The sequence below is a fragment of the Coturnix japonica genome, chromosome 2, assembly GCF_001577835.2.
Source record: "Coturnix japonica isolate 7356 chromosome 2, Coturnix japonica 2.1, whole genome shotgun sequence".
NCBI lineage: Eukaryota > Metazoa > Chordata > Aves > Galliformes > Phasianidae > Coturnix > Coturnix japonica.
In genome coordinates, this window is record NC_029517.1 from 18900769 (window position 1) to 18917451 (window position 16683).

The 16683-nt window shown below is 42.0% G+C and overlaps 1 protein-coding gene across 1 annotated transcript in view; it reads left to right on the top strand.

Annotated features, from left to right (window-relative positions):
• The first annotated feature begins 3108 nt into the window (after window positions 1–3108).
• RUNDC3B (RUN domain containing 3B) overlaps window positions 3109–16683 on the top strand; it is a 35964-nt gene continuing 22389 nt past the window's right edge. Inside the window, exons 1-5 of the mRNA XM_015853389.2 lie at window positions 3109–3455; window positions 8990–9105; window positions 11701–11834; window positions 12352–12437; window positions 15729–15818. Coding sequence (XP_015708875.1) covers window positions 3352–3455; window positions 8990–9105; window positions 11701–11834; window positions 12352–12437; window positions 15729–15818 — 530 coding nt within the window. The 5' untranslated portion in view covers window positions 3109–3351. The remainder of the gene's footprint in view (window positions 3456–8989; window positions 9106–11700; window positions 11835–12351; window positions 12438–15728; window positions 15819–16683) is intronic.

Sequence of the window (16683 nt, forward strand, 5' to 3'; positions counted from 1 at the left end):
CTTGGCCATTTGCTACGCACTCCTCATTAGATCCTAACTCAGTTTGCTCTATCCCTCCAAGCAGTTGAAGACAGTAAGACTTTTCTCTTAGCCTGTTTTCTTAAGGAAAAAGCAACAGCCCAAAACAAAGCAACAAAAAAACCCAAACTGCTCCCAGCCTCTCCTAACACAGCTTGTGCTTCAGTCGCTTTAGTGGCTCCTGCTTGTTTAGAAGGGTGTGTAAGTCTTCCTTACATAGAGGTGCCCAGCTAGATGCTATTTTGGAGGCTCTTCCTAACACACCTACCCTGTGTACTCCAGGGCAGTGCTCTGAATATTTCTTCTTAAGCAGTGGGTTGGACAAGAACTCCAAAAGACCCTTGAAACCACAGACATTCTGTGATTTTGTGATACCAGAGGGGACTAATTGCTATATATCTATTAATACCAGCTCAACACATGTTTCACCTTCATCACCAGAGATGCACCCGCTGACTTACATTCAGCTTGCTCAATAGGTTTCCCTGGTTCTTTTCTGCAGAGCAGCATCATAGCCAGTCAGCACCTAACTGGTACACATGCATTGTGGTATTTTGCCCCAAAGTCCATGCTAACAACCATGGCCTGTGATAATAAGGCATCACTTACCTTGCCTCAGTCTGCCAGTCTGTAGTAGATACCTGCCTATTCTTATCTCAGCCCATAAGTTTTTCCACTATATTTTCTCCCTCCATCCTACTGAAGAGGAGTGAGAGCAGCTTGGGTGCACTGGTGACTAGCCAAGAATAACTCACCGTAAGAGAGAAAATAATATGAGAAAACATTAATCTTTGAGAAAATTTGTTTACTTGAGGCCTTTAAATACTGAACCTAAATCTTGGTCCAGCAGATAAACCTGAGTTCATCTTAAATCTCATTCAAGTACAAAAATAAAAAGTTCCAGTTTCTGGAAAGAAAGCAAAGGGGAAGAATGGACAGGATACTTTTGCCTGTGACGTACGTACAGAAGCACTCCCGCTTCTTTTTTTGGTAAACTATTTGTAAATATTCTGTATGTTTATCATAAGGTCAAGAACAACAGAACAGGCCTTGTGGCTCAAGTCCCCCATCTGCAGAGATAAAATCTTCAGCTTTAACCTCAGCCTGAACTTAATCAAAAGATTTCTCAGGCTGAGTGAATCTTTTAATAGAAGCTACAGAGGCAATGAGTCTCAACAAGGACTCTGAGAAGCAGAAAGAAACCTGAAGGCAAGTGGAGTGTCAACAAGTAATGCATTCAGCATTTTCCTTTGATTTTCTGAAAGGGAATGAGTAAAGAACAATAACTTGTTTCAATCTTGTCTATTACACCAATTTCATCTAAAATATTTGCTACTCTTGGTCCCAAGGTAGAAACAATATTCTCCTTCAGGCTCCCCTATGACCACCCCTTCTTTTACATTGTTTCTACAGGCAGAAGGAAGAGAGGCAAAGAGTAAAATATAAACTTCATGGTGTGTTTGAGTTATAATATTATTTATTGATATTAATATTGATATATTAATATTGAGTTATAATATTAGTGACAAAAACCACACAAGCAAAGAAGTTGTTTTACCTCAGGGAACATGGAAAGATTTACCTATCATTTAAAATAAAGTTGAATAAAGATTAGCTGAAACTAAATTAGCATATCAAGTAATATCTGATGATCTTTTGTTGACTGAATCAAAAGTTTTAACAAATGGCAACAACTCTTTCAACAATTTATTAAGGTCTTCCAATGGAGAAGAGAAAAAGACATTTTTGTGTTACATATGAAAACATGGTAATCTACATAGAAATTTACATCTTAAAGTTTTAACCTCAACACAACTTTGCTGCAGGTGACTTAATCATTAGCCAAGCACTGAACAGAGTTCTGTTTGACAGCACCTACAAGAAACAGCTTCATCTATTGGCAAGTGATATTCACTGAGGAAATCGCTGTCCAGTGTGGATTTGCATCTCTTTATACTTCATGAATAGCAATGAATACTTAGACCTGAACAGAAAGATTTATGCATAATTGAGTGGAACTGAAGTACTACAGTTTACATTACCATTCAACCTTACCATGCACAAATCCTTTATTATTAAGCAGAAAGGAGAGAAAACATTAACACATACAGCTTCACATCTCCCCGACTGACCTGTAGCCCACCCACAGCACACAACAGACCACTGCATGGCTGTCCTTCAGATGAACTGTGCTACCTTGGAGCTCAGCGCCCAGAGCTTTGTTTTGTTCTGTCTCTCTGATATGATTCAACACAAAAGCAAAGCTCCATACTTAAAGCTCTTTGGAGCTGGGTCAGCAGCTGGGTATTTGGGGTAGGGACAAGTACCTGCACTTTGGCTGCAGAGTGTATTGCAATTTCATTCATGTTACCACAACTGTGGCCTTTAAAGGTTACGTATATCATAAAGCATTCAGGGGAGGGTCAGGTTGGGTATTCGGAGGAATTTACTCCCCGTAACAGCAGTGAGACAGCAGCACAGCTGCTCAGGAAGGTGTTGAAATCACTGCTCATCCTGGAGGAGCTGAAGAAACACGTAGCTGTGGCACTGAGGGACGCAGGCAGTGGGCATGGTGGAGATGTGCTGATAAGTGGACCAGGTGGTCTCAAGGCTTTTTCAGTCTTTATGGTTTCCCGATTTCATGAAACCAATGCCTGGCAGCTCAAATCGATTCAAAGCCCGATACCAGCTCAGCTGGCAATGGAAGAAGCTCTCACAGGCTCGGCAGCGCCTCACTAGGAAATAGATTGATGACTTGCAGGCAGATCCCCGCTGGTAGGGCCGGGGATTCACTCGAGGACCCCGAGCGTCACAGACACGTGCCGAGCAAGCGAGCACAAAGGAAGCAAGGCACAGCAGGCCGCACTCAGGCCGCATTCAGGCCGCACTCATCCCTCCCGCACCTCACCCCAGGTGCCCGTGTCTCACACGCCGCGCCCGACTCCGTCCGCTTCCGCTAGCGGCGCGCTCCCCTTTGAAGCAGCGGCCGCTGTCTGCGCGGCGCCGCGCCCTTCCCTGGCGCCCATTGGCTGCGTTGCCGGCGCTGTGCGGCGCTGTGTGTGAGCGCCGTGTCTGCCGGCAGCGGGGGGGGCCGAGCCGTCCCCACCGCGGGGACCCCGGCAGCTCCCGGCCCGTCCCGCCGCCCGCCTCAGGGCGCTGCTCCCGCGCGGAGCTGCCGGCGGGCGGAGCGGGGGCGGCGCGGGGGCCTCCTCCTCCTCCTCCTCCTCCTCCTCTTCCTCCGCGGGCGGCGGTGAACGCGGCGTCCCCCAGCCCGGGAGGCCGGGAACAAAGGCTCCACGCCGGCCGAGGCGGCTCCGGCCGTCCCCGCTCGAGATGGCGTCCCTCGGCCTGGGGGGGCTCGGCGCCTCCGCCCGCAGGAAGAGCGTCCCGTCCCGCAACGCCGCGGTGGAGAGGCGGAACTTGATCACGGTCTGCAGGTGAACCCCGGGCCCTGCCCTCCGGCCGCGCCTCCCCTCCGCGCCTCCCGCCCCTCCCGGCACTGGCGGTGTCCTCCTCCTCCTCCTCCTCCTCCTCCTCTTTTTCCCCCACCCCCGTGCGAGGCCTCGGGGCGGCTGTCGCCGGTGCGAAACCTCCGTTCTGACTCAGCGCCTCAGAGGCGGTCAGCGGGGCTGGGGGCTGCGGGCTCCCGGCGGGGCCGCATGTGCCGTGCAGGTGAAGGCTGGGCGGCCCTCTGTCCATGCGGGCCGGGCTGCGAGCCCTCAGGCTGGGAGCGGGGATTCCCTCCTCGGGGCCAGCGGCATCGCGTGGCGGGGGTTTCTCGTGCCTGAGTCACGCAGCGGCTCGGCCGTCCGCAGTGCTGAACCGCTGAGGCTGTAGCACTGAGGCTGTGTTTAACAACGAAATGTGCCTCGGGACATCCACGAGATGCTCGACACCCACAGCGTTAAACAGTTCCTTTGATCCTAATAGCGCTAATGGATGAGCTGTCCACGTCCTGCGGCTCCCCCTGGGAGCGCTCCGCTGCTGGCGGTGCTGAATCTCACACGGCGCTGCCCCGTTACATCACTGCAAACTTTGAAACACACAAACGCGCTGACAGCAATGGTGTCGTCCCTACGTTTGTTTCCGTTGGTATCGAGCAAACTCGAGTGTTTTTTGGAGGTCTTCTGTGCTCTTATGTGAGCTACAGTGTAAATTCACACAGTTTTTAAGCGTACCCAGGAGGCCGACTTTTTAATGTGGGCAGATGGCAACAGGACAGGGGAGAGTGGCTTTGAGGTCAAAGAGAGGAGATGTAGGTTAGGTGTTACGGTGGCATTTTTCTCTCATAGGGCAGTGAGGCACTGGCGCTGCTGCCCAGAGCTGTGGGTGCCCCATCCCTTTAAGCACTCAAGGCTCACTTGGATGGGCTCTGGGCAGCTGAGTCCTACCCACAGTACAGGGTGGGCTTTAAGGTCCCTCCCAGTCCAAGCCATTGAACAGTCCAAGTCCTGTAAACCAACAGATCATTCTTTGTCTTCACTACTGAACGCCACAACTTTTGCTGTTGCCACACAGATATCGTCAACCCACAGGTGCGGGAAGCCAAGTTTGATCAAGTAATAGCGCAGTTGTGCGGGATGTGCTCTATTGCTTTTAAGGGAGTATCCTGCATTGTGCAGATCTTGCCGCTTTGCGCTCCCTCCTTGTTTAAGAGAAACTCTTGCAGGCTGTGCTGTTACATTTTATTATTCGGTTTATTTCTTCCACGTACTTGTCATGGTGTTGTAACATACTTAAAGAAGCTTAGAAAACAGAATTCACTGAAACTCTAACACCTATTATTTTCAGTAAAAGCATAATTTTGCTATCTCTTCTCAAATCCCGAAGATGATTGTTTGTCAAGACAGCTTAACATTTGAATAACATGGTGAGAAAGAAGCTTTTTATTATTATTATTATGAAGTTCATACATTTGTTTCTGTTCTTCCACCAGTTTGAATGAAAATGTTTTGAATGTTTCTTGTCTTCCAGTAGTTATTACACATTTGCTGTTATAGAAAAGTGCTCTCTCCCTCTCTCTATATATATTAGGAATATTCAAATTAATATTGAAATATTGAAAGTGCCAATAGTCCTTTCCACTCAAAAACTTGTGGCAGTGAGATAGTCCTGGTAAAAGTTGCTCTGATTAATTGGTTCAGTTAATATCTGGGTGATACTACTCGCTACCTGGGAAAATCACACAGAATCACAGAATGACCCGGGTTGGAAGGGACCTCAAGGATCATGTAGTTCCAACCCCTGCCTGGCAGGGCCACCAAACATACACATTTACTAGATCAGGTTGCCCAGGGCCCCGTCCTGGCCTTGAACACCTCCAAGGACGGGGCATCCACAACCTCCCTGGGCAGCCTGTTCCAGGACCTAACCACTCTCCTAGTGAAGAACTTCCCCCTGACATCCAACCTAAATCTTCCCTCTTTCAGCTCTCAAAAGTGAGAGATTACAAGGAAGATGTTCATTTGAGTTACCATCTAGTAACAGTCTCTAATAGTTTAATAAGCTCTTTTGTCAAAGCCTTAATTTAGTAGATTTCCATTTAATAGGTTTTAAGGCTTTTAGTCTTTTCTTGCAGCGATGGTATCTGGTTCTTCATGTCATTGTGGGTAGTTCCTTAGACTTTTTTGGAAGGAACAGATGGTTTTTAGTGAAGTGTTGGGTAGCAATGTAGCCACAGGAAGTAATGATAGCTTCCCTAAACTAATTGTATGAGAAAATAGGTGGTTGTGCTTGTGTAACTGCACAGCGGTGGTTTAAATGCAATGATTTCTATCCTTTTTGTTTGAATAAATAATACGTGCTTCTAAAGTCTTTCCCTCTCCCTACTTTAGGCCAAACGAGGTTCTTAGAATGAGCACAGAACCCTGAACAACTGGTAGGAAAAAGGTTTCTGAAACGGTGATTTAGCTGATACACATAAGAGCTGTTGCATGTCAGTGACATTGACCCTTAAGTGAGCTGTCAGGTTTTACATACAAGCAGTATCCTACAAAATAAGGGATGTTCATTTCTCATCCTGGGGACTTTCCTACTTTAGTAGTTTATGTTCTTATAAATATTTTACACTGATCTGTTTTACACTCATTCCCAAATTACAAACAAATTAAAGTTGAAGAGATCCGTCCATTGATCTGAAAACTGAAAGGATCGCAGCCCTCCAATGAAAAGCAACATTCACACAGCCATTAAATTTTTACCCTCCTTCCTTTTCTGACTGGAAGCCTCTTGCTGCTTCATATGTCTTTAAAAGTGCTTTTTAAGTTTGAATATAACCAGAAAAGGTTTGGCTCTGGTTTGGAGTTATCTAAGGAATTTGATACGTGGTGGAGGAATCAGCTCCCCAAATAGTTCTGTAAGTTGTTGGTAATCAGGAATGCTTCAGAAGCTTTGCTTAAGGCTGGAGAATGCTGCTGTTTCTGTATCTGTTGTTTTTTTGGCTCTAGCAGGACTACCTTTGTGACAGAGATGAATATGGAGGGGTCTGAAAACATCATAGACATCACTTGGAAGTAATGATATTGGAATCTCTCCAATGGCAATTACTATATGGAGTGGGAGAAAGGGGAGAAATAAGACAGAACTAAATAAAAACAAACCAAAATCAAAATCCTGTTGTTGTAGGGGAGTGATAGTTCTGGGGGCTAAATCATTCCTCTGCTATTGCAGCTCACCAAAGTTCATCCTAGAGAACTGTAAGTTTGTTTTCAAATCCCTTTAGCTTTTCATGCATATTTGGAACAGTTTCTGTTACCCTCTGCAGTGTGTGTATCCTGTTGTTCAGAGTGTAGTGCTATTGTAGTAGCTCAGCAGAGAGAGTGTGGAATTGGGAGCAGCAAAGGGAAACAAGAACACTGCTCGTCCTCAACCTCTAATTCTGTTGTGTTTACTTGCGTGTTGTTTCTTAATAACTCACACGTACCTCATATTTAACCTTTTTTCCTTACCATTAGTCCCTTAGTAATTCTAGGTAACAGAGAAAAAAAGTGTGGGCTTTCTTTTGAGGGGCTGTACACTGGAAATAACATGTGAGACTTTAATGACTGAGTTAAATGACCCCCAGAACGTTTCCAGTTGCTCAGTTTTTGCCTACTCACACTGTTGTATCTATAGAAGTGAGGTATCCATGTGAGGTATCCATGCTTACACTCCCTGGCAGCTCTCTCAAAAGCCAATTTCAGCCAAATTTGCTCTAGCTGTAAAGGTCGTTTAAGGTTTTAATGAAAGCGTAGAACAGAAAGATGAAAATGAATACTTCTAAAGAGAAGTGGTGGCGGTAATACAAGCATTTAAAAAGATAGCCATGAATGATGATAAGCTGTCAGACCCTTGTTTCTAATCAGTCCCTAGCTGTGGTACAGCTTTGAGCAAGCAATCATTACTGCCCTTCAAGTAATGAATAGTGGTGGTACTTACTAGGTATAGATTTACTCATGGGAATACTTGTCTCTCACCTACTTAGAACTGGTTAAAGATGTGGAGGAGTTCAAAACTGAGTCATATCTTGGCATGGCAGAAGGAGGTTCCTCCCCCACGCTCTTCCCTCCTGATTCCTGCCCTGCCAAAATCACTGCAGCTACAGCAGAAGCTTGCAGGAAGGGTTGGATGGAGGGTCTTTATTCACAGGTTTATGTATTAAAGTGTAACTGAATTGTAACTCTTGGACTATGTATCTGCCAATTCAGTTTGAGCAGAATTAGGGACAGTTTCATGTTGTAAATATACATCAGGAAGCTGAGCTCTCTGCACTAGGGTTGCAGGGAAGTTGTTTTTACAGTAGAAAGCATTTGAAGACAGTACTGCTGGCTGAGAGAGCCTCATTCCAGCCCTGTATGCTGTGCCTGTGCCATTGTCAGTACTGAGATGCTGTGATCCGTGTCTGTGATGAGTGTATCCATATTTTAGAGTTGCTTCACTGCTCTTAAGTATTAAAAATCTAGTGCAGTCCAGAGTAGGTGTGGTACAGCTGTCAGGTGTGATCAGGCACAGGATTGGGGATGAGCAGAGCGAGAATTTCCTGAGCTGGTACCACCAAAATCCAGATGCGATGAAACAATGTCCGTAGGCTCCAGTATGAGCCCATTAGTGCAGATACGTGTTGTTACAGAAAGCAATGATAGATACCTCAAAACTGTTTGACTTTCAAAGTTGAGGACACGTGAAACTTGCCTTGAAACTGAAAACTGAAGAACAAGGAGCAGAAAGCAAAAACTGATTGTAATAAAATGGAGATAGCAAGAGAAAAGCATGTTGTTGTCATGTTTCTAGGGGTATAAATTATTCTCTTTTGAATAGGAATTAAGATGTGTAAGTGTGGATGTAACTATTAGTGAACGTTAGCTGTATTTAGTTGCTTCTTATTTTCTTTTGAGAATGGCCTGATAGAGCCTTTCGAATTTCAGATATTACATCATTTAAATTAGTAGCTTTTCTGATTTAATAGTGACTTAATGTGATACTCAGTAGAGATTATCACCATTCACAAGGAGATCAACCTGTCCATGTTAATGTACAGAGACAACTGCATAGCAGTGCATTAGTTTATAACACATTTGGATTATTCCTGCTTAGGATAAAATTAAAGTTATCAGAATAAAGCTTCTGATTCTTGGGCATGGGTTTTAGGAATGAAAGGGTATTGAGGGAAGTGCCAAATCAATTGGTGTTGAATACCTTTGATTGCTTCTTTTTCTCCAGCTTTACTAAAATATTTCAGCTAATTATTTTCTTGTCCTCTGACATTTACCTATCAAGTATTTTGTGTTTTCATTTCTAAGGCTTTACGCCAAAGACAAGCAGTGATGATTGTATTTCCATGCTATTTCTTGGTGTGGTTCTGTTTGTGTTGCTCAAACTGAACCAAGGTAGTTTTCTGGGTTTTTGTTCATTTGTTTTGTACAAACTACTGTCCCAATAGAGAGGACCATCAATTATGGACATTGTTTGTGAATGTACTTTGCTTTTGCTCTAGGTTTTCAGTCAAGACCTTGATTGACCGTTCCTGCTTTGAGACGATAGATGACTCGTCCCCCGAATTTAATAACTTTGCAGCCATTCTGGAACAGATTCTAAGTCATCGACTGAAAGGTTGGTTAATAAAGTGTTACTGGGGATGTTTTTGATGGGAGAGTTCATTTATTAGTTCCTAGAAGCTCCTCAGTGCTGAATGGAAGTTCTGGCTCTGTGTGCCTGTCCCATTGCTGGGACATATAAGAATATGGTCTACATTGCTGCGGAGAAGTCAAGAAACTGTTTTTCTCAGATGTGTTTCTGTTGTTTGTGTTGGAAGCCTTCTCGGCTGGTAATTAAGGAACTGGATGTTGCCATGGTACTTAGCTCTGCTTGCTTTCCTGCTTTATGATAAGGCTGTGTTCTGGGACTGACAGACAACTGTAGGTTTGGTGTTTTTTTGCTTTTAGGTATAGCGGGTTGGTCTGTGGTGCTGCTTCCTCGTCTTTCTCCCTTCCTTCCTTTTGTTCCCTACACACCATGTTTAGGTGATTTCCCCTTCTCCTTGCAGCAAAGCTGTTTTTCACTACTGAGATGTCAATGTAATAGATGTGAATTAAATTGCATTTGAGAAAGGTCAGTTGTCGATTCTCCTCTTGTATCAGAGTCAGATGTTCCAATTCAAGAAAGTGTCTGTTTGCATTCTCTGGTTGTTGGAGAGGAAGCTGCTTCACTGAAAGGACAGTGTGTTCCTTGGCACTAACAGCCACATGGAAAGGACTTCAGAAGCTTCTCCGCATTTCTTTGTGTGGTTCCTGAAATTATTTGAGGATTATAAAGGACATCATCTAAATATAGATGTGTAACATGACAACTCGCTCCTTTTCATGTTTTTTAATATTCATAAGTAAATTTTGTGAATAATGTTGCGTGTAGGCTGACATTTGAGTAGCACAATTACTACCTGCTGTCATTCTGTCAGAGGGCGAAAGAAATCACACGGTGGGGTAGGAACACGCAGTGACAAAGATTGTTGGAGTGATTACGGATATTTAACAACTTGACACTTGTCTGCCCCCTCCCAACCTGGCTTTAGTGGTATTTGAGCAAAAATTGTTACACAATTTGTTTATATATTTATTTATTCCAATACTTATTTGCTTCACAGCTTCAGGACAGGCAGCACAGAGAAGCCTTGGCAACTGGCACGTGGGTTACGGGCAAATGGAATTTGCAAATAAAATAATATTTCGAATAACAAAGGAAGAAAATCAAAAAGCAACATTGTTGTTTCAGTCTCCCCCTTGTGATTGCAAGGGTTGCAGAGTTAAATAAATGCTGCAAAAGAGGCAGCAAATGGGGAATATTCTGTTATTAAGCTAAATACTGCCAGTAATTATTTTACTCTATCAAAACTTGAAGGGAAAACTGAGATAAATCTACCATGACATTTCAAGTGTTACAACACAGGGCTTGAAAGAAATTGCACTTTATTGATGGGAATGACTAATGTGTTTTGCATGCATGCTCTGTGTCATTGGGAGCGCACTAAAAGCAGGCTGATGAATGCAATGGGTTGTGTAAAATGTTTTAAGGCAGGTGGAACATACATGATATGTTTGTCTATGGTAACGTAAATGACTTCATTCTGTCAGGGTTGTTAGGGTAATGCTGGGGCAGTATCTTTAAATAAATGGTCCAGATTTGAGTTTATAGTCGTTAACTTCCATAAAGCCATGGTAAATAACAATTCTTTTTCTTTTTTAAGCAATGAATATTAATAAAATTTGTATTAAAATTCCATGATTTCTCATAATGTCTTAAAAACATAAGCAGAAATTTCAAAGGGGAAGGGTATGAGTTAGGTCTGTAGAAGAGAACTTGTGCTTGTAGACCCAGGTGACAGGAGAGGAAGCGTGATTCTGTAAGGTGCAGCTTGTAATGCTGCCCATACTGCGAGAGACAGATCTCTAGATAGAAGAGGTAAGGAGGCGGTGGTATAACAGGGGTGAAAAGGGCACATTAAAGAAGTACTGAAGTCACCACTGTCATGAAAAAGATGAATTCCAAGCTGTCATGGCCCTTTATTGGATAATGTTATGCTGACGTGTTTTAAGAGTAATAGCTTTTGTAACTAGGTTTAGTATTTATATGCGCATAGTGATCCTGTTACTGCTTTTGGCTAGAAAGAAATAGGAAGTTCTTTGGCAATTTTGTGGTTTAGCTAATTCTACTTTCTCCTGTATAGAGAAAAATCTTAAGTGATATGTATTTGTCTTGGTGGGATAAACGCGAAGTCCTTTGTTAGTTGAAGGTCCTGCTCCTGCTGAGTGTCAAGTGAAGGCTGTTCCTTCTGAAGTCAAAAATAGTCACACTCATGTATAGAGCTGCTTGTGAGACTACAGCCCTCTGTTACAACAAAACATATTGTAATTGTGACCAGCTTGCTTTGCTAATCAGTATAAGCCAAATAAATGGTGTGTGTAGGCAGAAGCCCCACACTTACCTCTCACATTGGATTTCACTGAGAGTGAGTTGCATGATGCGAGTTCCTTTTGACAGCTGTGCAGCCAGTTTTCAGGAATTAGTGGATTTGTAAGCATACAGTGCTGTCTTTTCAAGGTGTGTACAGGAAACACAGGAAAGTATCTGAATTATGCTCATCTTTAGTAAGGAAGGAGGAAGGTTCGTAAATCTTTACATATTTTTGTATTTCTTGTATTTTGATTTAAGGTCAGATCAACTGGTTTGGCTATGAAAGCACTCGTAGTTTTTGGGACTACATTCGGGTAGCGTGCCGAAAAGTCTCCCACAATTGCATCTGCAGTATTGAGAACATGGAGAATGTCAGTTCTTCTAGAGCCAAGGTAGGGAAGAAAAAAGTCGGTTTGATTGTATTTCTTTTTCTTCTGTGTAAAATGTAGCTTACAGTTCTATACCCAGAAAAAAACCCAGTAACAAGCAACAAGTTGCAAAGCTGCTTTTTCAAGTATGTTTATACATTAATTTAACTTTCTTTTATTCTCTGGGAAACTCTATGACACATCACAATAGTAATAAAAAGCCAATTAATGCAACTAGTATGCATAGGAGTGTTACATTTTTAAAGATGCACATGGGAGGAATTTTGGATGTCCGTACTGAGAAGGCTGTGTGTTGACACAAATTTTAAGTGCAAATTTTTGAGTACTTTACATTTACTTGTAAGAGTTTATGTTTTGTTTTCATTATTACAGTAATGAAGTACAACAAAATTTGTTTAGAGGTAATTTTGATAATCGGGATCAAGTCATCCATGTAACTCAGTTTTATTCAGTTTCAGATGTGAAATTAAGTGTTTCAGTCTGTAATGCTTAAATATTTGATATCTGCTTTTTCTTGCAGGGTCGAGCCTGGATCAGAGTGGCACTTATGGAAAAACATTTGTCTGAATATATTTCCACAGCTCTGAGGGACTACAAAACAACCAGGTCTCTAAGACTTTTATTTCTGTGATATTTTAGTGATTGTTCCTGAAGTGTGAGACTTAAATTTGGAAGTGAATGTTGCACTTAATTTGTGTAAATTGAAGAGATGTAACCTAGTGAAAGACACCTGGAGTTTGTATCAATTCATAGGATTTTTAGCATGGGTAAAAGTGCAAAATTGCTACTGCAGAAATCCCTTAGTGACTAAAAAATGTGGAAACTTGTTGTAATTCTTGAAAGATCAAAAGAGAAGAAAAGCTCTCAAAAGAAAGAACTCACTTTGAAATTGTAGCCTGATAATAGCAATAGATCATCCAACCCCCCCGCCATGGGCTGGGTCACAACCCACTAGATCAGGTTGCTCAATAGTCCCATCCAGCCTGGCCTTGAATGCCTCCAGGGATGGGGAAACCACAGCTTCTGCAGGTAACCTGTCCAGTACTGACCATCTTTGTAGTAAAGAATTTCTTATCTATCCTCTTTAAGTTTAAAAGCATTGCCCCTTTTCTTACTGTGCACTGTGGGAGTTTCTTCCCATCTTTCCTTAGGCCACCTTTATGCATTGGAAGGCATTAGCATGATTCCTGCAGGGCCTTCTTTCATCTAGGCTAAGCAACCCCAACTCTTAGCCTGTATTCATAGAAGTGTTCCTGCACATGGATGGACCCACTTCTGGACCCACTCTAAGAGGTTGCTCTGGTACTGGAGGTCTCACTGCTGGATGCCATACTGAGTGCCAGGTGGGGTCTCACAGGGGTGAAAGACAGAGGAGGAATCCCCTCTCTCACCCTGCTAGTCGCTCTTCTTTTGATGCAGCCCAGGGTATGGTTGGATTTCTGGACTTCAGGTGCACGTTGTTAGCTCATGTGAAGATTTCCATTAAATTCATCTCTCACAATCCAAATACAGAAGTAGTGGTCAGGCATAGCTAGATTTCTTGATGTAATATGAAAAACATGTAACAGGTTTTTGTTGTACCGCTTGATAATAAAAGCTGATACAGACAAGAATATGCTTTGTGACAGAAATTATTTTCACTGTTTTGGACTGGTTCTAGGCAGTGTGTCAATTTATTATATAATATTTCATCCTGAAACAGAGGCATCCTATTGATCTGTGATGAAAACATCTGTGTCTGCATGAGTTGTGGAGCCTTATGTTGAACTCAAAAAGCTTTAGACAGTGAAAAGAATAGAATTTCTGTAAGAATTTCTGTTCATTTGGAATATTATTTATGTTTAAAATATTTTTTGACAGTTTTCACTTTATTTTCCCAATATTAAGATGACTTTGAAACACAGTTTGGTAAACATATTTCCCATTCTGTCATCTTTATTTTATCTGGATTTTCTTGTGTTTGCAGTAGACAAGAAGCTGATAAAGCAAAGATTTCTGGTAAAGAAATTAACTTATGTTGTGTCAAACAGAAGAAAGACTTGGGTTTTTGAGAGGTAGATGAGGAGGAAGAGGAGGGTCACAGCCTTTATGGTTAAGTAGTGCATGTGTACCTGCTTGATAGTGCAGGTTGTTTAATAGGAGATAACAGCGATTTTATCTTATTAGCAGTTTCAAATTCATGTATTTAATGTTTTATGTTTGGATTTTCTTTCAGTGCTATAGACTTAGGAATCAGTTTCTTGTGCTGCAAACATAATATGTGCAATTTTTGTTTTGAAGTAATATATGAAATATGTTGATTAGAATTAATGGTTACACTCTCAAATCTTGGTGCTGTGGACTTCAGATCCACCAACAATAATGGATGCACTCTCTTTCCTATGTGGTATTTCGAATACTTGTTAAGCGGCTTGCTTTTAGTGGTGCTTTACACAGTGCATTTACATTTTTAAATGATGTATTGTGCTTGTGCTATGTGCATATTTAGTGAATATGTATATAAACTTAGCATGTGTTTCACGTATGTGTGTGGAATAAGGTGCATCTATCGCACTGCCAGCTCTCCTTAAATCTTGCTGTTTAGTTTAGACGAGTGACTTTCAGCCTAGTACTTCAGTGCAACAGTTAATGCTGGATCTGCATGTTACACTTGGTAGGGGGCTGGATTAGGCATAAACACACAATTATTCCTTTCTAAAAAATCGGTCAACGCAGTCTTATGCTAAAGCATCCCGTCTTTCCTGTTGTCATATGTCAGTTATAGCACTGAGCAAAAATCTGTGAGTCTTCCAAGGAGACTTCAGTTTTGACTAGATTACTGTAGCTGATTTCAGAAATGCAAAAGCTCACATCTTACTGTTTTAATTATGCTATGTCTCCTTTTTGCTTGAATGCTTCACAGGCAGCATTTTACAAGCTACTGTACACAGTACAGATGGTTATCTGGCAGTGATTTTAGAAGTAACAGTTAAAAGGTTTGCTAGTACTGGGAGCGTTGTTTCTAGTTTGCAGATAGACTTATTTTGATCCATCTAGCTCGTTATTCTGCCTCAATAGGCTGCTGGTTTAGCCTTCTGTTATCTTACCTCAAGTCAAGGTTTAGGAAACAGAATCTGTACGTCACAGGGATTCTAGTTCCGAGATAAATGTTATCGTCCCAGAGGAATTCTCTCAGGTTTCTTGCTTCCACTGTCCATCCATCCACCATCCAAAGTCTTGGACATCTCCTTTCCATACTACAAAGGAAGTGTGTGCTTATTGCAGTGTTCATTTATTAGTGAGTCCAAACAGACTTAGGTGCTGAGATCCAACATATTTCCTGGTTGTCTGTCATTCAGTCAACTCAAGATCTCTATGAATCATCCGAATGCCTTTACTTTGCTAAACAGGCTGCATTTAGTCTATTGGGCACCTCCAGATTCTTATTACAAAACCATACATGGCAGAGGTGGGTCCTATTTAGCTGCACTGTGGAACATTTCAGTCTGGAAGTGGCTCCTTTGGTAGCTGGGAGGAGAAAGACAGTGTAACTAAAACTTATTATTGTTATTATTTTTTTACCATGGAATGATTTGCTTTGTGTACGTTCAAAAACCAATTTCTTCCTTTCAACAACGAAGTATAAGGTATCATCATTATCTTTGCATGTTGTCCATCCTCTTCTACTGTTTCTTAGGGCTAATGTTATAAATTCTTCTGTCTGAAGTTTTCGATTACAGCGTTCTGCATTATGCAGTCTATTGGTTTGCTTTATTGGAAATGAAGTATGAGTGCCCCTGGGGTTCACATGGGTTTTTATTTAAACTGGATTTCTCAATTTTCTGTTAGCCATGAAAACAATCGTTATTTGAAACAAAGTAGTGTTAACGGAGGTATTTTATTCTTTTTTTCTTGAAGGAGATTTTATGAGGATGGAGCAATTGTTCTTGGTGAAGAAGCAAATATGCTGGCTGGTATGCTGTTGGGACTCAATGCAATTGATTTCAGGTATTGCATTTGCATGCTTCTTAATAGAATGCTCCCAGAAAGTGAATACACATTATGGGAAACATTGTTAAGTTTAGCTGATAAGTATGAGAGACAAAGCTGAGGAGGACGGAGAGAGGGATCATCATGAATGGCTCTTCTGGATAACAACAAAGTTATGCCATAACTAATACAGGATGATTATGTGGTATTTCTTTCAAAATCCTGAAAGCAATCAGAAGTGTAATTGCAGAAGATTTAAGTGGCCATAAAGCTTGATGTAGAGAAGGAAAAAAAAAAAGGGGGGGGGGAGTGTTGAATAATGACTTTCTTTTCTTGTGGCATTCAGCCTTTACTTCAGCTGTTCATAGAACAGAAAGTGGATGCAAGACATGAGGGACAAGGAGGGAAAGTAAAGGTCTTATTGGCTGAGTTGTCTTATTGGCTGACTCATACTGGAGTCAGATAAGTGGCAACACTGCTGTGAGGAGGGAAAGGGATGTCTGCTTGGGGGGTTAAAAAAAACAAAAACAGCAAAAAAACATAAAACAAAACTAAAATGGGCTGAGCATTTTGAAAAGCCGGATAGATTCTCTTGCCAACATTTAGTCATTGGTTTGGATTAACTGCATGATCACCATATGTTGTGGGGGAACAGAAGTATGCTGCAGTATGATAAGGGAGATGGCTTTGCATGCAGCAGATTGAAATCTTACCAGATTTCATTCATATAAGTTTTACGCTATATAAAGTAAAAATGCTTCTATATCCCACACGTGGAAGGAGGATAGCGATATATGAATAAGAAGTGTAGGATGAGGAGATCAGCAGTACGTAAATCTTGCCTTAAATTATAATGAATTGATTTTGGCTCCCATGAGCCTCA